The sequence below is a fragment of the Malaya genurostris genome, chromosome 2 (assembly GCF_030247185.1).
Source record: "Malaya genurostris strain Urasoe2022 chromosome 2, Malgen_1.1, whole genome shotgun sequence".
Classification (NCBI taxonomy): Eukaryota; Metazoa; Arthropoda; class Insecta; order Diptera; family Culicidae; genus Malaya; species Malaya genurostris.
This window is the reverse complement of record NC_080571.1, coordinates 308,443,377-308,466,254: the sequence shown is the minus strand read 5'-3', so window position 1 is coordinate 308,466,254 and position 22,878 is coordinate 308,443,377. Positions and strand designations below refer to the sequence as shown.

Sequence of the window (22,878 nt, the reverse complement as noted above, 5' to 3'; positions counted from 1 at the left end):
GTTTTCTGACGAGAGATGCTGAAAAATTCATTGAAGCAGATTGGTCTTTCATAAATATCACCTTCTAATGCGCCCACCTTAGCCAATGAGTCTGCCTTTTCATTGCCCGGAATGGAACAATGCGAAGGGACCCAGACTAACGATATTGAATAAGACCGTTCAGATAAAGTTCTCAAATGTTCCCGTATTTTCCCCAGGAAATATGGGGGATACTTTCCTGGCTTCATTGCTTCTATTGAGCTTAGACTGTCCGTGACAATTAAGTAATGGTCTTTGGGCAAGGTTTCAATGATCTTGAGGGTGTACTGAATAGCAGCTAATTCTGCGACGTAAACTTAAGCCGGATCACTGAGTTTGAACGAAGCGGTGATGTTTGGATTGAAGATGCCGAAGCCTGTGGAACCGTTACATGCTGTTCTAATTTCCGTCTTTCGAAAGAGAAGATTAAGGATAAAAAAGAAAGATATTCATATTTTCATACTTTACTTTTTTTTACAGCAGAATCACGACACATCAGACTCTCCCATCGGTTTAGCATAGTTAGCTATTGCTAAACGATGTTTTTCAGGAGCTTTCTGATTTGAATTTTTAATAAACCACATGTCTAATTATGAAACGGCCAATTTTTTTTTATTTCGTAGATAATTTCTTGGCATCTAACATTTAAATGTGATTTAGGGAATATGACCTTCACGGTAATTTTTCACAAATGTCATTCTGAATGTTCAATTTTCGATCACTTTTTCAAGCATTTCAGGGCGTATTTCAGCAATGAAACGTTGAATATTGATTTCCAAAGCATAAATCGTTGCTGGTTTATCCACATACGCCAATGACTTCACGAACGCGGCGGCCAATTCACCGATCCATTTCTCGAAATAATGTTGTCATTGAAATGTTCTTTCAATAAGTCTTAATAAATTTCGGCCGCAGTAAGACAAGTGGCACCATTGTGTTGAAACCACATTTCGTCCACATCCATATCTTACAGATTTTGCAACAAAAATTCATTGAACATGGTTACGAGGGTCACTACTTATATTTCTAGAATAGCGAATAAGAACAAATATTTTTAAGTGAAAGCTTTATTGTTTTTCAAAGTATTCTCCATGATAATCGATACACTTTTGCATGCGTTCGAACCAATCAGAAAAGCATTTTTGCCACTGTGAAGATGGTACCTCAAAAACATGGATTTTGAATGCTTCAACAGCATCTTCTGGCGTCGAAAATCGTTGACCACAAAATTATTTCTCGATATGCGTCAGGGCTGTATGGTGAATGACCCATCAATTCGACGAAGTCAAAAAGGCGCTGGTTTGAGCTGATATGTGAGAGCTCGCATTGTTATCTCTTGTTCGTTTTGTGAATTTCTCCAAAGACTTCAGGAAAACAAATGGTTGTGTACTATTCAGAATTGACCATCTTGCGTTGCTTCAGCATCACAGTTGCCACATGACCCAATCCTTCCGAAAAAACAGGCGACCATTTGCTTCAAAGTGCTTCGTGCGCGAACAACTTTTGTTGAAAAAAAAACCACCGACAATTTGGTAATTACGTTCTTTATGGTGATCTCAGACCTCTGTCTGAGATCACCATATGGGTACCATGAAATTCACGAACTGCTCTATAAACAGTTTATATTGAAAACTGATTTTAAAAATAAATTTCCACAATTTGCAAGCGTTGTTCTGGAGTTAACATATTCATGATGATTTGCCAAACAATACTGAGTAGAGACGTCATTTTACACTGTCAAAGCAACTTTTAGAAAATAGAGTAATCCCTACTGAAAAAACCTATTTTAATCCACCTAGTGGTGTAATGATGCCTTTCTCATATTACTCATTACATCATAAATATAATCGCGAAATTCGCAAAAACAACTGTTTATTGAATAGTAATATGAAAATCTGTTCCGACCTAATCTGACAAACTCTACAAATTTTGTTTAACCTGTAGTTTCGGAACCGAATGGAGTATCCACAAAAAAATAAAGAATTCCGTATGAAACTGTAAGACTTTTCTTTTGAACCTATCAGTTTGTGAAAATCGATTTGGCCATCTCCAAGAAAAGTCAGTGAGATCCTTTTTGCAGTTTTTATCACTATTTCAAATTCTTCCGAGACCGGATGCAGATAAACGGAATAGCCAAAGATGGTTCGTTTACTACCAACAAATATGATCTACAAATTGGAACAGTTTTGAACGTAGTTAAATTATTATTATTATTATTATTATTATTATTATTATTATTATTATTATTATTATTATTATTATTATTACTATAACTATTATTATTATTATTATTATTACTATAACTATTATTATTATTTTATTATTATTGACATCACTACACAACGTGTACGAAATAGAACCAAGAACGCCTTGTTCGTTTTGTGTTTTCTTCTTCTTTCAGTGTTGTACATATTGTCACTCTATATGAACCGATTTGAAAACTTTGACACTCATCGCCCTGCAACTGCGGAACCGGAAATCGGATCCGGATGAAATTTCACAGTAGCTTTAAAGACAGTATGAACTTTAATTCAAATCAAGATTTGTGAAAATCGGTTCGAACATCGCAGAGAAATCGAAGTGAATTTAGTTTTAGAAGTTTTTCTTCTCCACTTTCGGTGCTCTCGGAACAGGAAAAGAGGGGACCAGTAGTGCCGAATTAAGTTTTTAATGCCCACAAACTAACAAACTCTGCAAACTAGAAGAATTTATCAGGCAGTTTGAAGGGATTTGTACCTGTTTTTAACCATCGTTCGTGAAAAAATACTTATAAAATTGGTAATTTCCCACTTATCACGCTTTAGTTCCGAAACCGGAAGTCGGATCCTGATAAAATGTTCCACAAATTTTTAGGATATTATAAGACTTTTCATTTGAATTTTAGTTTGCAAAAATCGGTTGAGTTGTTCCAGAGATAATTGAGTGTAAACTTTTTCTCAAATTTTCACATATTACCATATAACTCCGGAACCGGAAGTCACATTCAAATGAAATTCAATAGCAAGCTATGGGACCATAATACCTTTTATTTGAATCTTTGTTTGTGAAAATCGGTTCAGCCATCTCTAAGAAAAGTGAGTGCATATTTTTGTTACATACACACACATATACACACACACGGACACATACACACACACAGACATTTGCTCAGTTCGTCGAGCTGAGTCGAATGGTATATAACACTATGGGTCTCCGAGGCTCCGTTCGAAAGTCGATTTTCACAGTGATTGCATAGCCTTTCTATATGAGAAAGGCAAAAACAAATCTAAAAACACCATTTAGGATACGCTCTAAGTATCCAATCCATTGAATACACTTATACACAGCAGGAAGAAGTTAAAATGCTAGAGTTTTAGTTTTAATGTATTTCGATTCTCCAAGTAAACAATATGTTCTCAAAACAATAACAACTGATGAGGATTGAGGCAAAAAAAACATGATGAAGACTAAACTTGCAAATAAGTTAAATGAAATGTTAAATGTTTTTCCCCACCGAAGTATAGAAAAGAAAATGTGGAACCATTATGCACAAGACTAACCGATCTTCATCCACCAGGCACAATGTGTGTGTACCTTACTTCTAAACTGTAAAATAATTGAACAAAATATTTCTTGCTATAATTTATTAATATTAATTAATGTAAGAGGAAATGCCAGAAGTAGGATAGGGGATGGGTATAGTGTGATAGGTAAGTCGATGCCTTTCACGCAGCCCATCTGGGTTCGATTCCCAACCCCACACAGAATCTCAGAAAGTTTTTCTGGTCCGAGAGGCGAATGATCTTAAGGTTAAAACCTCTATAATCGAAACAAAAAAAATAGGAAGTTGAAATTTTGAATCATATGTTTGTGTTTAACATTAGAGTACCTCAAGGGGTAAAACTGATAATTGAACTCCGTAATGGCCGTACCATGGCTGTAGATGCCGCGAATCTTTTTTATGAAAAACTTTTTGCCTTTCTCATATAGAAAAACTATTCACTATGAAAACCGATTGTTGAACCGAGGCCCGTTCGAATCAGTTCGTCCAATACACAAAATGGATGTGTTTGTAACACTCGATTTTATCGGAGATGGCTAGACCAATTTTCACAATCTTAGATTCAAATGAAAGGTCTCTAGGTTCCGCAGGATGCAATCGAATATTATTCGGATCGAGCTCCGGTTCGAGAGTAACGGTTCGAGTAACATTTCAAACAAATTACAATCCCCAATAACCTCACCCAATTTTATCCGGATACGACTATCGGTACAAAAATTTAATTTTCGGTTGCGTGTTTTATAAATAACACGGAAAAATCGAACAAAATATCTTAAATCGTATATTTCTTCAACTAAAAATGTTTGGTAAGTTGATGACTGATTTTTGGGTATACCGGATCTTTGTTCCCGGTTCCGGTAAAAAAAGTTCGTGTACTCCAAACCAGAAATCATTTTATAGTTTCTCGGAAATGGCAGGGCCCATTTTCAAAAACTTAGTTTTAAATGAAAGGTATTCTGTTCTCATAAGTAAGTGTAGGATTTTGTCCGGATCCGACTTCCGGTTCCGGAGTTATAGGGTTAAGTGTGTATGTAATTGCAACCGGTCATTTAGAATATTAATGCAAAAAAAGAAAAAAATCTCCTGAATTTGATGTCAATTTGTAGTTTGTTTTAGTTACTGATCACAGGAACCGATTTTAGCTATGCCGGTTCCCAGCTCCGGAAGTACCTGAAATAATGGTCAAAAAACGGATCTTTTTCTCTTAGATGGATAAGTAGATTTTTACAAATTCAGACTCATATGAAAGGACTCATAGACTGTTAATGACTCCGATTCCGGAACAACAGGGTGAAATTTATAACATCATGTAGAGTAAATAATGAATATTCTCGCACTCCCGCTTTGAGCAAATACAATGCAACAGAGACAACAAGAGCCTCTAATGGCTCCTAGGCCTCAACAGCACCCAATGTAAAATCATGTAGATCCGCTACAGTTAACACCATCCCGCATAGATACGATAAGAAGACAGAAGATTCTACAAGGATCTAGCTATTGATGTGGAACAAGACAATCGAAATATTAAATGATCGATATTTTCCACTAAACCGATCAATTAGTCGTCTTAATATTACGCGCATCACATTTGATTGATCCTTATGCACAGCACAAAGCTTTAGGTTTCCGCGTGAAAATTCGAAAAACATCGAACACCCGAACCAACAACGTGGACTTGGATCGCCTTATGTTGTTTTCGCTTGATGGCAAACCTAACCCAGTTTCAATAAAAACGCTGTTTGTTATATTAGTTACGTCTTGATGATCGGGATTCGCTTCAAAATTACGTGCCGCAAAAGCAACAGTGTCGTACATTTATCGAATCATTTTTTCTATGGTATTGCTTTTTGGAATCAACGCTAAGATATTGTATCCAAAGTTCGTTCATTGGATCTGAATGAGATGATTATTAGTACAATAACCGTACAACAGATGTTTTCCACATCAAAAATTCACACAAAACTTAAAAAAATAGACGAAAATAAAATTAGTGAACCAATTTCCCCCTAATTCTCATTGGACAGTTCATAAAAATATATCTACGAGATTATTAGTTATTAGAAATTAATACTCTTTCTATTTTGCTATACCGGTTTTGTATAGCTAGTAGGATCTTAGCGCGTGTCAAATAAATCAATAGAACAAAGGTATTAATGCCGAAGAAGATAGGATCGTTTTGCTATCTTTTGCAGAGGAAAACTACAACCATTTGATACTACAAGTCTATACAATTTCGAACGGAATTGTTTCAAAAAAGATAGTTTTCAATACCAAATTGTTTGCAAACTAAGAATCGTTGGCGCTAAAAACCAGTTTCGCCGATCGAGCTAATATTATAATTCGATTGACAGTCCAAATCATCATTCATCACCATTTGAAAAAAAAGCAACCATGAACTAACTGCTCACCTCACCAGCTCCGCTAGAATAATCTAGCCAAATTAATTCCTATCCCTAGCACAAATGCAGAGTCACGTACCCGAAACAGATTTGTCAAGGGTGAGCAGCAAACCAACGCCTTTCAAAAGGAATGATAGTTTGATCATAAGAAAATTAGTTTTTAATAATACGTTCATGTTGAATTATGGCTTCAAATCGTATCGGAAGCATTCATTTCCATAGTTGAAGTATTTATGGTGAACAAGAGAAATTATAATCATACTCAGCCGGTCTGTCGCCAAGAACAGCGTCGATAGCGTAAGCTCAGTTTACATAATCCCTCTTATTTGAAGCCAACAATTATTTTAAAGGGAAACGGTACCTCGTGAGACCGGACGCACACGTTTGCTTGAGTGATGCTATATGCTCCTAATTTTTGTCGGTTTCTTTAAAGATCTTCATTCACCTTATTTCCATTCAATCACTGGTTGCTCCTGACGTTGGGAAGCAGCCCACTGTGAAACGATGGTTCACTCTCGCGGAGATCACTATATTTCACTTTAATAATATCTTCTTTACACTGAAATTCCGAACGGCTTCTATACACATATCGTTAAAACGCCTACTGTAGGTTGGCTGTCCGTTGTTATCAAAGAAAAATGCTCAATGGAACAATTATCACTGCACTGGGTGGCAGTGCTGCTGATATTTTCGCAGGTGGTGTGGTTATTTTTCTCAACACAGTACACAGGGAAATGATGGTGATATTTCCTGGCTGCCGACCAACAGCTGTTTACTTACACTGCCACTACAGTTCAAGTGCATCTACTTTGACGCTATTGGTCTGGGAGAATGTGTGCTACCCAGTTGGGGTTGGTCAAAGACTATCAAAAAATCAATAATCAAACAATTTTAGTTTCGTCGAGCATCCCTAAAAATAGTTCTGAATTTTTCGATAAAGTGAGAGTCGCAATCATTCACAGCCGATTAGTATACAATTATCTCATCTTTCGCGATATGGCAGCACTAGAAGCATTATGGAAGGAAACGAGTAAAATTTACATACGCGAATGTACGATAGACTGTCCTGGATGAAAGTCATCCTGTAGCTGGTCTTGTTGTCTTGCTCGTAAAGCTTTCATCGCAGAGGCAGATAGAAAAATAAACAAATCTCATCATCGTCGATAACAACAGACAGCTAAACGAGGCAGAGATCGAACTGTAACGTTATTTCAGCCGTGTATCCCCTCCAGAGGTTTCACGTTTCACGAAGGACACTCGCTGGCTAGCTGACAAAATGTTTATTTATTTTTTTCTCTGGAAGGAATTTTCCTCCCATGTGGTTCACGATAACTTTCCCTAACCACCGATGTGACGTCTGTGAAGGTGCCCGTGTGACTGAGAGCGCTTTTCGTTTGGGTTTTCTTGACACACCATTGGATTGAAAATGTAATGTGAAAATGCAGTATTAACTAGTATATTTTTAGTAGAGGTAGATTGAATACTTCCTAGTGTCAGTGGAATCGTAGCACCATCCATGCGATTATCCTGTTCGCTACGAATCGATTGCGAAGTCTGTCTGAACAGAAGGTCAAGTTCCTCAGAGAAATGTAGCGTCAATAGCCGAATTGCATGCAAATGAAACTTACACAAGAATGACAATCAGTTCGCTTATTTATTGCTATGAATTGCTTATCAACCCGAAAGGAATGCGAACAAATCTTTCCATTATTAGCCGGATGGAAAGAATATGGTTGATATATAAACTCCACATTATACTTAACATAAGTGTTACTCTCTAAATCATGCTTCTGTGAATCAATCGGTTACAGGACATGGGCGGATCACTTGTTGAGACGAAATTCGCGCCAACTCGAACAAATATTGGCAGTACTCTCTAATGTCGTTTTCGCTTGATGCCAAACCTAACCCAGTTTCCACTCTAACTGCTGTCAAACCGTTTGTTTGAAGCCAGTTTTGAACCTAGTTTCAACGTTGTTGAACTGAAAATCGAGTCAGTTACGAACCTGGTTTTTATATCAGGTTTGCTCAAACCCCCGTTGCTAAGTGCGAAATCAACACAGTTTCGTGAAAAGTGCTTGTTTGATGAACTACCCTGGGTCAGTTTCAGTTTTCTCACTTTGCATACTTTGTTTTTTCCAAACTTGATCTTGACTGATTGTTGAAGAGCGCATACCCGATCAACAAGGGAGAACAAAATTGCATCTGGGGTTGTTTCGTTTTTTTCTATCTAATTTAGTCATAATCTTGGCCTCGTCAATAGTTAAAATAACAAAAATTTTAACTCAATTTAACCTAGGTAATAACAAAATTGTACCAAACCTTGATATGTAAATATCAATATTATATCTAAATTTGTTACAAGTTTAGTACGACTTTTCAGCTGTTATTACCCATTTTTGGGGGGGAAAGGCTTTATCGTGCAAATCTAAAAATAGATTTCGCGAAGTAAGATGAAATTGCATACCTTTAGGCGATTTGATTACCATAAAAAAATCATGCACAGTTAAGCGACAGGTTTCGAACCGGGAAGTTTTGAGTTTCCATCATACGCTACGATTGCATCGGGGCATGAGAACTAACTGAGGCTGGGAGGATATATTGGCATCATGAACAAATAACTAGTGTAAGTCCATATTGCTACAAAAATAATTTATCGCTCTCCACCTCTTTCATCGTTTTCCTCCAACCAGCATATGAATGACAAAGGGGATATTTTAGAACTATGAGCAAGCTTTATTTTGGTACTGAAGAATAGTTGTCAATGAACGACAATGACTAAATTCAATGAAACAAAACTACCTTATAGAATCTGAGGAAATTAACTAATGAATGATAGTTTTTCAGTTTTTTCTTCTTTGTACCAAGAGGGTCAAATGTTTTGCATGTTAAAAAGCATCATTCAAACAACATTTTGTAGTTTTTTCGTGGAAAAATATTGAGAAATAAGTCGGTGAAGAGGTTTTTTTGTGGACGCTTCTTAAAAATCATGATTTGCGGTGTCCACTGTATCTCAGCGCAGACTAATCAGAAGTGAACAAATCAACGCAGCATAGTTAGAGAAGAAGTTTTTCTAGACCCCTACGTTTCTGTTTGGTTTTTTAATTTTTTTTAAATTTTTGATGGTTGTTCAAAGTGAAAACTACGATGTTTCACGAAAAAATCCGCCATTTTGTAGCTGTTAAACCTCCTCAAAGGAACAAACAACGAAAAGGAAAACGTTGGGGTCTGGTTTTTTATATGTAGAAAATGTGTGCAAAATTTGAACAAAATTTGTGCAGTAGTTTTGAAGTAACGATGGACACGGACTTTCAAAATCTGCTTTTGAGAAAAACGAGTTTAAATTTTTTTTCTATAAATCAATGGAAACAATTAATTACTCCAGGGAGCCCGAAGGGTATACCATTTTCAAAAAATCATATTTTTTTTTATAATTTATTATAATGAAACATTTCAAGAATGTTTTGTCAAGTTTTAAAGTCAATCGAAGTAGAAATCTGGAGGCTGTGCGCCGAGCTCTTGCTTCTTCGTTGAATGAAATAGCCATAGATAGAGGTCCATAACTTCCAGAGTTTCGTTCCAATAGGCTTGAAAATGTCACAGAAAATTCTTGAAATGTTTTACTATAAGAAAATATAAATAAAATAATAAATGATTTTTCAAAAGTGTTAGACCCTACCCGCCCCTTAAAGTAGTGAATTGTCTGTACGTGTATGTGTGTCGATTGGCGGGTATATTTGATTAAAATGTGCACTTAGTTTTCTCGGAGATCGCTGAATCGATTTTCGTAAATTCAGATTAGCCAGATCAAGGTTCCGGACTGAAAGTAATCAAAATACTACGAAATGAGACTATCATAAATTTATCAGATATGGATAGATTGAACTCGATATTCGAAGGTATTATGGTGCGATAAATCGTTTTTGTCTGATTCATGAATGTAAAAATGTTCATGCAATGATATAAATGACAACGGACAAAATTCGATATCTGCAATTTGTAGATCTTATTAATTTATGACCTAACCAACTCATTGCGATTTTACTGATTTTGGATCCAAAAATTGTGAAAGTGATTCGATATTACTTTAGTTTGCTTTAGACCATCATCAGCGCCACTAGTGAACATTTTTCAATGTAATATTAAAAAAGTTTTTTATTTAGAACTACGTAAAAAATCATCAGATCAATTTAGTATAAAGTACAGAAAGAACTAAAAATAAATCGATACGAATTTTTCAGAGATTTTTTTCTCTAATTCTAGTACATCCGGTAAAACTAAAGTCGCTATTTTCAATCTGCAACTAAAAGACCTATGAATCGAGAAAGTAAGAAAGTATTGAGCTGAGTTTAAATTTTGGTTTTGAGCCCAGGTTAGATTTTGTTTTTCGTTCATTGCAGCGTCACTTTTGAAGACGTTTTGAAATTTTTACACTTATCACATGCTATATCAGTTTTTCCAATATTTATTAGTCGAGTTTTTAAGCTTTTGCCTTACCTTTGTTTGTTTGTAGCAGAAAAAGCGCAAAATCATCATGAAAAATATTTATTTTCAATTCAAAATTAATATTTGAATAAAAACATTACACAATTTAAGTAGGAACGTTCTCAATTTTAAAATTTAGGCCGTCATTTCAAAATCAAATATCAAATTATTGTTTTCAAAAGCATCTTCAGGTATGTGAAATTGGAAAAAAATGTTTGTTACTGCTCTTTATTAAAGCATTTTTCGGGTTGAAAGTCAAAAACATGATCGACACAAGTGTTTGAACTCTTTTTTCTCAATTCTCTAGTGCATATAGTTTTACCTGAAATATAACGGCCCTTAATTTAATATCTGAACTTGCTATAATCCTAATAAAATCTGAATGTTTGCTTTTGATTTGGAATCATATTTATAACATAATGAGATATAAATAATAAGATCATATATAATTTTGATAGAATCTTGTTATGCTCTGTTGATCGGGTAGTTATTTTTATTTTTATTTTTTCAATTTAAAAAAATAATAGAAAATCCAAATTTGGTTCTACACTAAAAAATCCATTTTGAAAATTCAAAGACGACTTACAAAAAAACAGTGTCTATTTTATCGAACAATAAACTAAAACTGAATCCGAATAACTGAGCTCCTAAGGATTTTTTTTAGGATCTAAGTTATGTGCATATTTTTGTTACTTTCACACACACACATGACACATTTTCTAATATCGATGAAATGATTCAAATGAAATATGTCACAACCGCTCTTTCTATGAAAAACAGGAAACCTAACTTGAATCCATAGTTTACCAAAAATTCTTCATCAAAATTGCCATGTAGTGAATTTTAAATTAGCTAAAAATTAGAAAAAAAATAAAAAAAGATTGATGTTAAGATCCATTTTGCGTTCGAAAATAACGGAAAAGAACACTGAATATGCCTAAAGGAGAAGTGATAATTTGCTGCCATAACATAACTAGGTGGAAAATGAAGTAGTTCCGGAAAAATATTCGTGCCATGATTTATTGCTACTTTTGCCGTGGTCAACAACAGTGTACCGTGTGTGTACTGTATGGGTGTTTCAAGAGATGGTAAATCCAACAAAAACTCGCGAACGGAGCGAGCATTGGTACATGAACAATCGTCGGAAAAATAAGGAAAACAAACGACCGAAGAAGAATCATTCTTCATCACAACAGCTTTCACACATCTCGTCAAACAAATCACATCAAATTGATGGGCTATCCACGGTATCTCTGATTTAGCCCCCAGTGAGTTTTTTCTTTCAAATGTGTTTATTAAATTGCTTGTACAACGTTTTTCGACACATATAAAGGGTGATTTTTTAAGAGCTTGAGAACTTTTTTAAACAATAAAACGCATAAAATTTGCAAAATCTCATCGGTTCTTTATTTTAAACGTTAGATTGGTACATGACATTTACTTTTTGAAGATAATTTCATTTAAATGTTGACCGCGGCTGCGTCTTAGGTGGTCCATTCGGAAAGTCCAATTTTGGGCAACTTTTTCGAGCATTTCGGCCGGAATAGCCCGAATTTCTTCGGAAATGTTGTCTTCCAAAGCTGGAATAGTTACTGGCTTATTTCTGTAGACTTTAGACTTGACGTAGCCCCACAAAAAATAGTCTAAAGGCGTCAAATCGCATGATCTTGGTGGCCAACTTACCGGTCCATTTCTTGAGATTAATTGTTCTCCGAAGTTTTCCCTCAAAATGGCCATAGAATCGCGAGCTGTGTGGCATGTAGCACCATCTTGTTGAAACCACATGTCAACCAAGTTCAGTTCTTCCATTTTTGGCAACAAAAAGTTTGTTAGCATCGAACGATAGCGATCGCCATTCACTGTAACGTTGCGTCCAACAGCATCTTTGAAAAAATACGGTCCAATGATTCCACCAGCGTACAAACCACACCAAACAGTGCATTTTTCGGGATGCATGGGCAGTTCTTGAACGGCTTCTGGTTGCTCTTCACTCCAAATGCGGCAATTTTGCTTATTTACGTAGCCATTCAACCAGAAATGAGCCTCATCGCTGAACAAAATTTGTCGATAAAAAAGCGGATTTTCCGAATGGACCACCTAAGACGCAGCCGCGGTCAACATTTAAATGAAATTATCTTCAAAAAGTAAATGTCATGTACCAATCTAACGTTTAAAATAAAGAACCGATGAGATTTTGCAAATTTTATGCGTTTTATTGTTTAAAAAAGTTCTCAAGCTCTTAAAAAATCACCCTGTAGATGCGATTGACTCGTTCAAAACTCATGTATTGGAGATAACATCTTGGAAGTGCTTCAGAAATTGGTTCAATCGCATGCAAAAGTATATTGGTATTCATAGAGAATACGTACCACTCGTACAATTTTAACATTTTCTTATAATCGATCAACCATCAGTTGATATAAAGCTAATGAATCGAAATCCTTCCATTGATTTTTAATAACCATCAAATGCCTCGAACGAAAGTGCACCATGCAGAGTCTCTTTTTCGTGTCGTTGGAACTTACTCTCCTTACTTAGCAGTTATAGTTCTGGGGTGTCCTTTACTGTATCGAGCATACATCTCCATCTAACTCGGTCTATGGTCGCCAGCCACTCAAGGCACGGAAACTTTGTAGATCGCCCTCCACTTAATCAATCCACCTTGTTCGCTACGCTCTTCTTTTATTTTTGTCCCAGCCGGATCAGATTTAGGAACCTCTTTCACTGAACTGTTGTCAGGCATCAGGATGGGTGGTTTTAAAGTAGCTGTTGCAATTCGTTTTTCATACGTGGTTCATCTGCACCACCAGGGTTCTTCTCCAGGTTACGTGTTACAATATCAACGTCGTCAGCAAAGCCGAGAAGCTGCACGGATTTTCGAAAGATCATTCCAAGAGATTCGAAAGCGTCCTAGATAGAAACTCGGACGTAGTACATTATTCTATCCATCGTTGCTTTGACAAAACGCATCAGTTATCCGGTTTAACCGTATTAGTGCATAATTTGCCATAGCTGTTCTTGATCGATTGTGCCGTAACCCGCTGTCAATAAATAGGTGATGCGTGGGTACTTACTCATTGTTTACTCATCTTATGCGAATCCTGGACACCATACCCGCAGAGACTACCAACTCGACATCACCTATGGAAGAATCGAATAAGTCGTCCCCGTCTTTCCTATATTTTATCCTTCTCTGAGGCCGTCATAAACCAAACAGAACGAAATGATGTTAAACTTCCCTGTCCCCATTCGTAGACTATCGTAAATTTCTTCACATATCTCTCCCCCGCTTTATGATAATCTGAAAATCTGAAAATCGTACTGAAAATAACGGGAAACTCTCCTTTGCTGGATAAGGGTTTTCTATTCAATTTAGTTGCAAAAGATGAATAATGAATCAATGAATGAATGATAATGAAAATAATGAATATAATACTTAAATACTACAATACTAATAAATATATTACACTGAGTTTAACTGGGGAAATTCCTGCTTAATCGACCTTTGTTCTATTAAAATATTACCTCTTAGTCAAGACTCGTCAAGTTAACTAAAATCAGTTAACTACAGTTCAACAGAAGAAACTTTAAATTTCGTGCGCTTGTATTAAAACATGAAACCGTTCCGTTACTAGTTCAGAATTTTTTCAACTTCAGCTAGTTCCACCATCTTGTCATTGAGTCAAGCATATCCCTATATATAATACCTTCAGTGGACGAACTATAGAAAATAAAACAAACCTTTCACTGAGTGTTAAGTCCTGAAAGGCACACGTTGCCATTTGAATACCGCGGATTCGCCGGTATACACCCAAACCTCCAAAGTTAACGTTATTCGAAATTTTCAGCGTAAAAAAGGTTAACGTTGTTTGGAATTTTCAACGTAAAAAAAGTTTTCCTTATGACTGGCGACTATTATTGGATATGTATATTTTGTTGGATAATTATGGAACGAAAACGATCAGTATTTGCAGGAAAAGGATGCTCTAACTAGCATCAATTTCCAAGATGGCCACTTTCGGTTCATCGATATTCTTTACAAACCATCAGAACATGGGTATTTTTGGAACGGGTTTGATGAGTACATGTCGGAAAACGATTTCGAAGTCGCCATCTTGGAATTAAGAACCACCTCAAACATCGTTTTCCGACATTTACTCATCAAACCCGTTCCGATAATACCCATATCGTAGTAATTTCCATAGAATATAAATGGGGCAAAAATGATTTTCATTATATGCAAAAACCTCTTTTTAAGATGTAGGTTTGTAAAAAAAATTTACGTTATTTGGAATTTGATTCGTAAAAAAAATACGTTATTTGGGATTTTGTTCGTAAAAAGAGTTACGTAAAAAAAGGTAACGTAAAAAAAAAGTTAACGTAAACAGAGGTTTGGGTGTGAAGCCTCAAGAAGAGGCATGTATCATATTTAAAAAAAAAGTTTCATTATTGCTAAACCATAATTCATGCATTTAAGGGTTAAACGAAGTCAATCAAGATTTGACGTAATAACAACCAAAATTAAAAAAAATTTATTCCAGCTGTTTTTCGTGGGATTCAGAGTTACACCCTAAACTTTCCACTTTCGTACATAAACGTTGACTTTCAAGGAATCGTTCCTCAGCCCGTGGTTTCTAAATGATCTATTTCGGAACGATCGAGGTGGAGATTTTCAATCTGAGTTGAGACAATATCCTATCCGAATTACAATTTCTCAAGAAACTCGAACACAAAACACGCATTTCGAAATATCCGAAGATTCGCCAGAGCAATCTCTAACGCAAATTGATTAATGTTAGCCACTTCAGGAATCGACATCCAAAAACAACCTCTTAAGTTTGCATCGAGTTTTTGTACCGGCTAATGAAACCGATTCTTATCTTAATAGACCAAAGTAAACAAAACAACATTCTGCGATTATCCATCATAGCGATTCGGTTATGCGTTGTTAGCACTAAATGAGATTCTTGTGGATATCGAAAAATGTTAGACGTTGATTTAATTCCCATCAGTTACTAATACGACGACTCTACATGTGTTCACTCCAGAAGATCAATATTTTCGTTCGCTAATATTTCCACATAACCTTGACAGTGAACCTCTAAATAGCAAGACACTTGAATGAAGCCGGCACTGTGCCGGTTACGAAGGGCCTAAAATATCGTGAACGTAGGACGATAGTGGATCCTATAGTTGTGCTTTCGTTCGAATACGATGTCTTGTTGTTTCAGATTATTTTAGTGTAACATGAACTATCGTAGAGATATTCTATAAGTCTTTCACTATAAAGTAATTCTTTTAAGTTAAATCAACAACAAGCATTGATATATTTGTCAAATGGAAATAAAATTCACATTATTTGCACATCATGATGAATGATACCATTAAATTGTAGTGAATTTATCGCCCCCTTCAAGTCATAAATAAGAAATTGCACGATGCCCATGATAAGCATGCTATCTCAATTACTCATAGAAATGGATAGAGCAGCTGATATCGATTAAATGAGAAATTGTTCTATCTAGGCACTCCTCCTCCTCTGGTGATTCAACTCGACGTGCCTCGCTACAGCGCTATCTGACCCTTGCTTAGAACAGTTAACGTTTCAAATCTTCCTGCAGCGGTGGACCTAATGCAATGTAAGCAAGTTTACTGCTGTGACATATGATTTCAATTGTCGTTCTTTTTATTTCATACTATCTAAACGAATCAGTTGCTAGCTGATCGATAGTGCCCCGCACTTGTATACCACGTGGAGCTCAAACTACCGTAAAACGGCGTTTCTTCAATCAGAAAAAAATGATATGCTATCTTACTTTTGAAGTGTTTAGGGTACGGATGTATGTGGAAGTTAAGGACACCAGTATAACCCTTTGCTAAGGAATTACTTTTTTATTTGAAAATAAGTCAACATGGTTGGGTTGTTAGTAAATTAGTAAAGTTTGAAGACTATAATTCACTGTAATCTTTTCTGGATAATTGCTATTATTAATTTATTTATGGAGTATTTTCTTAGTTTTTGCTTGAAAAGTTTTCCATTTCGTTGATTGCTCGAGAAAATCGGGTAACAACTTATCGTTGTCAAAGTTTATATATTTTTTATGGATCAGGGTCATTTCGCCGAAAGCCATTGTCGAAAGCCATTTCGCCGAATCCTGAAATCGTCTTAAAATCGTAATTGGAATGGATTTAAAATAAAGACAAATGAAAGATGATAACGTTAACGCCCGTTTTGTTGACCTACAATTGTACTTCTTGAATAAAGATTGATTCTTGTACTCTTGAAAAAAGATTGATTTATGAACCTCAGAACGGAGTTCCCAAGAAAACTTGTTGACTATTGGCTAATAAGCATCAAAGCAATTGCATAGGTGTATCTACCAGGCAAATGTATGTGGTATTTTCCGTTTATAAAGTGAAAATGAAAAAAAATCTAATGCGGCTACGCCACGAAAATCGGACAAAAATCGGAGAAGAAAAAAAAATCAAATTAATTGTTTGGATCACGGTATGTCGTAAACGGTTCAAATGAAACAGCACTGCCTCAAGTCGGAACAAAGAAGTTTTAAAACACTTTATCATTTATCTTACTATAAAATTAGAAGTAATGTGTAAAAAATAATACAAAGAACATAAACACTTGAAACCGAGATGTTGTAACCCAAAACAGTAAACACTTGAATGAAATGATCAAATAGCCCTCGACGATAGCAAATAATGATGCAATAGATAAAGATTTGTAAAAATAGTATTGGAAGCGACGACTTCATTCGTGTTACAATTTATCTTATTATTTCGAATTGATCAATACATTTACTTATAAAGGGTGTTTCATTTAGAGTGTCACAACTTTTTTTTAATAAAACCTACAACTATGTAAATTTTGGCCCAAATTTGGTTTTATTTGAAAGATAAACTGGTAATGCCTTGAACTTATGGTGGCTTCACACATACATACATACATACATACATACATACATACATACATACATTCAAAAGCTCGTTAGTCGTTAAAATAACCAATTTTTCTAACGAGTTTTAAAAACAGAAATAGTTTACATGGAATATGTTGATCGGGTCATCATCACCAAACGATCACTATTTGACCAATGCAATGCTCTTTGTGGATTATTCTTGCCGTTTAAGAAGTTTTGTTTTTTTTTACCTATTTTTATATATATAAAAAATAGGTATAGAATTCGCTCAAACTTTTACCTATTTTTATATATATAAAAAATAGGTATAGAATTCGCTCAAACTTTCGAAAATTTTTCCGAGGCCCGGAGGGCCGAATGACATATACCAATCGATTCAGCTCGACGAACTGAGCAAATGTCTGTGTGTGTGTGTGTGTGTATGTGTGTGTGTGTCCGTATGTGTGTTGTCAACTAAGAGGTCGAGATCTCAGAGATGGCTGGACCGATTTTCATCAAACTAGTCGCAAATGAAAGGTCTCCCCGTCACCCAAAACGCTATTGAATGGTTTTGAGATCGGATGTTTACTTTTTGAGTTATACAAAGTTTTATGTCAAAATTTTCAGTTTTTTGACAGTATCTGTCACAATTGACCTTGAAAACAGAATATGTTTTCAGACTTAGATTCCGCACGGTAATACCTATCCAACAAGCCATAGATTGTTAAAATCCGTCCATTTTTAACGGAGATATCGAAATTTTTCTGTAAGCGACTTTTCCCCCTATTCCAGCAGTAGGAGTTTTGAGCGCTGTATGACAAAGAAATGCTTGGGAGCAACGGAAAACACGATTTTTTATACTGTTACATACAATTGTTTCTAAGAACCAAAAGAATTGTGTACAGCATTCTTTTTCATGACATTTAGCCTCGGACCGATTTTGGCACGGCTCGTTTTTGGCAACATAATCGTTCGAATATGACATATATAAACCAGATGATGGCAGAATTTTTTTAAATTATTTTGTTTTAAACTACTTACAGCAATAAATGCTGGAACAACATAACATCCATATACCATTAGAATCAGTTCGTCGAGATCAGCAAATGCGTGTGTGACAAATAACTTCAATTAATTTTCTCGGAAAATTTCTTTTCTACAAATTCAGATTCATACGAAAAGTCGTATGCTCCCAAACAAAGTTCCTGCATTATGTTTGGTTCCGACCTCTGGTTTCGGAACTACAGGATGATATGTGAAACGAAATCAAAATTGTGTAACTCATTTTTCTTGAAGATGGCTGAACCGATCTAAGATGCAAATGAAATCTAAGAATCATCTAAGATTCAAATGAAAAGTTTCAAAGTTCTATAAAACATCTTGCTTTTCAGTCAGATCCAACTTCCGGTTTCGGGGATTGTATAAAAATGTCTATTCCACATAATTTAATCAGGTTTATCGGGTTAGCAGATTTGGATAGTCGATAAAAAAATTAACTTTTTTCAGTTTTAGTGGTATTCAGTTGTCGATCAGAAGGCACCTAAAAATTTAATTCGTGCTATGATCTCTCAAAGATGTCTTAACTGATTTTCAAATGTTTTGAAACAAATGTAAAGTGTACAGCTACTCAGGTGAATTTATCTGACTTCGGCCATACCGCTTTTAGAATTCCGGTTCCAGTATAAAATCGTTTCTCAAAGCTCAATCGTTTTCTCAAAAAAGCCTAATCAAATTTCAGAAACAAAAATTTTAATTAAAACAAACTTATATACAAAAAATAATTATTTTATCCAATTATGACTTCCGGTTCTCGAATTACATGATGATGAATTTTTAAAATTCAAACCGATATAGAAGATGACAATCCCGAAAAGCTTCAAAGTTGAACTCAAAACTGTTGTAATTTATTCGTCATATGGCCATACGAATCGGTTTGGGTTATGCTGGTTCCTGAATACCGGCTCTGGAAGTACCTTAAATTACCGTAAACTCTAGAGTGGAACTTACATATCATGGCATGTTTAATCGATTATCACACTTCTAGATTCAAATTCGATCCGATTTGCAGTTTCGACATTACAGAGTAATGAGTGATTAAAATCTCAAATTGTCGCTTAAAACGAGGGTCATTAAAATAATGTCATGAAAACTTAAACACCGAAGAATATTCATGCAAAAAACACATGCGGATTGATAAAAATAGGTATCATCTCACTGCTAGGTGGATTAAACACGTTTTTTACTGTTTCAATCAGAGAGAAGAGTTTGTCGATTTGACAACGTATGTCAAAGTTATTAAGAGTTTACATGTATCACATGTATTTGGCAATTATACAATTATTTATAAATTGCAAAATCACTCTATTGTTTAGAATCAGCTGTTGAATATGTGATTCATTTTTTAAAATATCCTCTAACTATTGAAAAGGAACCTTGGAGTGATTGTCAAAAGGAACAAAGTAATAGGAAGAAGATCATACGGATACTTAATGGCTTTCGAGCAAATCTATAGATATCACAATGAGCTGTTTCTTAGGAAAGGGTTTTTAAACTGGATTGAGAAAATTTAAAGTTCAAACCTACACGGACTGGACGGCAGCAAAATTACCCTTATTACACGATATTACTTTTTGATCCAGCTTAAAAAGTATTTTTTTACGGTGTAAAATATTCCTTTTTGCAGTCGAACTCAATTTGAGAACAGATAATAGATCTACTAACTAGCGCACCTTCACTTTCACTAGTTCGCGAACATTCACTTTCCGATCAACGAACACAGTTTTATGAACAATTCCAGAATTTGAAAGACAATAAATGCAGCAAAATTACCCTTTCGACGAAATGGTATCTCGAGAAATAGTTCTCGGTGAAGCTGCTTTCGGTGAAATGACCTTGACCGTTTCCTCGTAGTCTTAATCAAACTTTCAAACTAAAACTCGAGAATCAGATCACGGATTCCTACACTCAGAAAAATCCTCACATCAATGCTACGTGAAAATGTATGTGATTTTTATCTATCGAACTTTTCTTGTAATACTTATGTGAAGTATAGATAGCACATAATGAACTCATGAACCACATTTGTATCACGTAATATCTACGTCACTTTTTTCGTAGCATCTATAGAATAATTTTGTGAAATTTATATAAAATTCATTTAAATTATACTGTAAAATTTATATCATCTGAATTTAGATTTTACCAGAATTTTCCATAATAGTCACATTATTTTCATGTAACTGTTACTATAAAGTTCTATATTGAATCTTAATAATGTATATTGGTACTAAAAACTAATAGATTACATAGTCTGTTGAACATAACATTGCGATAAATTTTGTTTGCATGCAGATATTCTGCAAATTTTAATTTTAAATTCGTTTCTGTTGAATCACTGGTGAAAAATATCAGAAATACAGAATGCATTGTTCTAAATGTATTATCTGATCCTTTCTCCGGAGCAGCTAAACTGAAGCAAACATTGTTCCCTTTAAAGAATGCCTTCAACTGGAACTAGTAATTCAAGATGCGATTGATGTGCTGGAACACAATCTAGAGGTTTTGCCTTTTGAACACCGCTGTAGAAAAAAAAAAAACAAAATTGAATTGTATTTCAGTTCCATATTTTTGGTGCACAGAATTCGCGTAATTCGCCAATTGGTCATGCAAATAAGTTGTTGAGGATTGGGTTCGCAGAGCCATTTAGTAAACTCAATAAATGGTACATTTGCTTATAAATTATACTTCTCTTTGATACTAGTATTAAATCTGAAAGTATAATAAAAATTAGATAGACTTCATAACTGTCGATAAAAACAATAAGCAATAATTTACCCTAAAATCACTGTGACAAATACCGTAGAAGGGTCAAAAAGGATTTGGCCTATGTTGTTTGTTCTAGGTTTTTCAACTAACGCCATATTGCGAGCACAAAATGAACATGACAAAATGAATTCAAGTAAGTACGTGACACATAAAATATATGTCACAACAACAATAATTCTGACAGATGGTTCATTTCATATTCAATCATGATCCGATGATTGGTAAGAACATCACGTGAATCTTGATAACAAAGCCATTTTTTGGAATCTACGTGATTTTTCACATAAGGTTAACATGTGGATTTTTTTGAGTGTATGTCAAAGACACCTTAGAGTACCAGGCGCGTACCCAGAAAAAATGTTCGGAGGTGGTTTTCATACAGGGGCTGAATGGGACAATTTTAAGAAATTGAAAAGACTATCCATTACAACAGGGTTTTTACCCAAGTCATCTCTACCGCGGCATCTCTAAGCGCATTTAGAAAGTCAATCTATGAATCGAACCCCCCCAGAACCTCCCCTTGTATACGCGCCCGTAGAGCACGATAAGGTCTTCTTCCAGAAAAAAAACTTGAATGCTTCCTATTACACTAATGTTCAAAGAAACTACAAACTGTAAATCTAATAAAAACTATAATATTTCGATATGTACTAAATTTGTTTGGTATGATTGGTTCAAAGTAGTATCGAAAATTTTATAAAGATTTACGATTGAGAACTGACTACTAAAGACCTTCCCTCGTACGGTAGCTGTTCCAATATACCCATCATCAGCAGAGCACACTGTTGATGATGCACGGGCACAGTAGTGAGCATTTATAAACTTGAACTTGACTTACTGGAATATGTAGCTTTGTCAAAGTAAGGGAAATATGGCTCATATAGTCGTAACTATACATGTTTGCCCAGCTGACAAATTGCTTCCAATCTGATTTCATTATTGAAGATGAGATATTGCAATTGCATGTTTCCACTTGGGTTACGAAAAAACATCTTCGACGCTATACAAAATACATCTATCTGATCTATCTTGATACAACTTCCCCTTCGAGGCAAGTCAAAAGTATCACCATCAGGCAGGGACAGCGCGACTGGTCGCAGAAAAAAATCTCCAGATAATTGTCACCAGATGAAGGACAAAGTGATTTCATGTTTCTTGTTACCTTCAGCATGAAACACCCATACACTAGGTAGGTAGTAGCTAGTCTGGTACAAACAGGTGTGAACCAGCTGAAACAGAATTACTTACGGTGCCCAGCGGAATTAATGTATACCGTATATGTTAAACCTAATTGAACTGATTTCCCGGCTCTCGTCAAGCTTGGGCTAAGCTAGTGTAGATATTTGACCCGACGTGCATACAAATGTGAAGTAAATGTTCCGATGCCGATTGGATTCTATTTTTACTCGTTGTACTTACCGCTGATGCAGACTCAAAACGCTGGAACCAATGCTGAAAAGAGTAAAGAGAAAGAAGTATTTAATATCGTGAATATTCAAGAGAAGCCAAGAATTGTTATTTTTTGCAACGGTTGTGATGCATAGTCCCTGTACGTGCCATTGACATTGAATACTTGTTGTGGGTACAAATCAAGCCCGCCAGCCAGACTGGCGTCCGTTTGGCATACTTCTTTGGTTGCATTTAATCCAGCTTTTTTGCCTCAGCTGACATACCGAGAGATACGTGTACAGGATCA

General features: G+C 35.4%; 1 protein-coding gene across 6 annotated transcripts in view; it reads right to left on the bottom strand.

Annotated features, from left to right (window-relative positions):
* The window catches only part of LOC131431019 (facilitated trehalose transporter Tret1-like), a 60,779-nt gene that overhangs the window by 25,586 nt on the left and 12,315 nt on the right, over nt 1–22,878 (bottom strand). The window contains exons 1-2 of one of the 6 annotated variants that reach the window (XM_058596421.1): nt 7,004–7,345; nt 6,404–6,821 (exon numbers count right to left, since the gene is read on the bottom strand). In XM_058596421.1, coding sequence (XP_058452404.1) covers nt 6,404–6,414 — 11 coding nt within the window. In that variant the 5' untranslated portion in view covers nt 6,415–6,821; nt 7,004–7,345. Of the gene's footprint in view, nt 1–6,403; nt 7,346–22,601; nt 22,635–22,878 lie in introns of those variants that run through there. The other 5 variants (XM_058596422.1, XM_058596423.1, XM_058596424.1 and 2 more) reach the window with 5 other exon arrangements.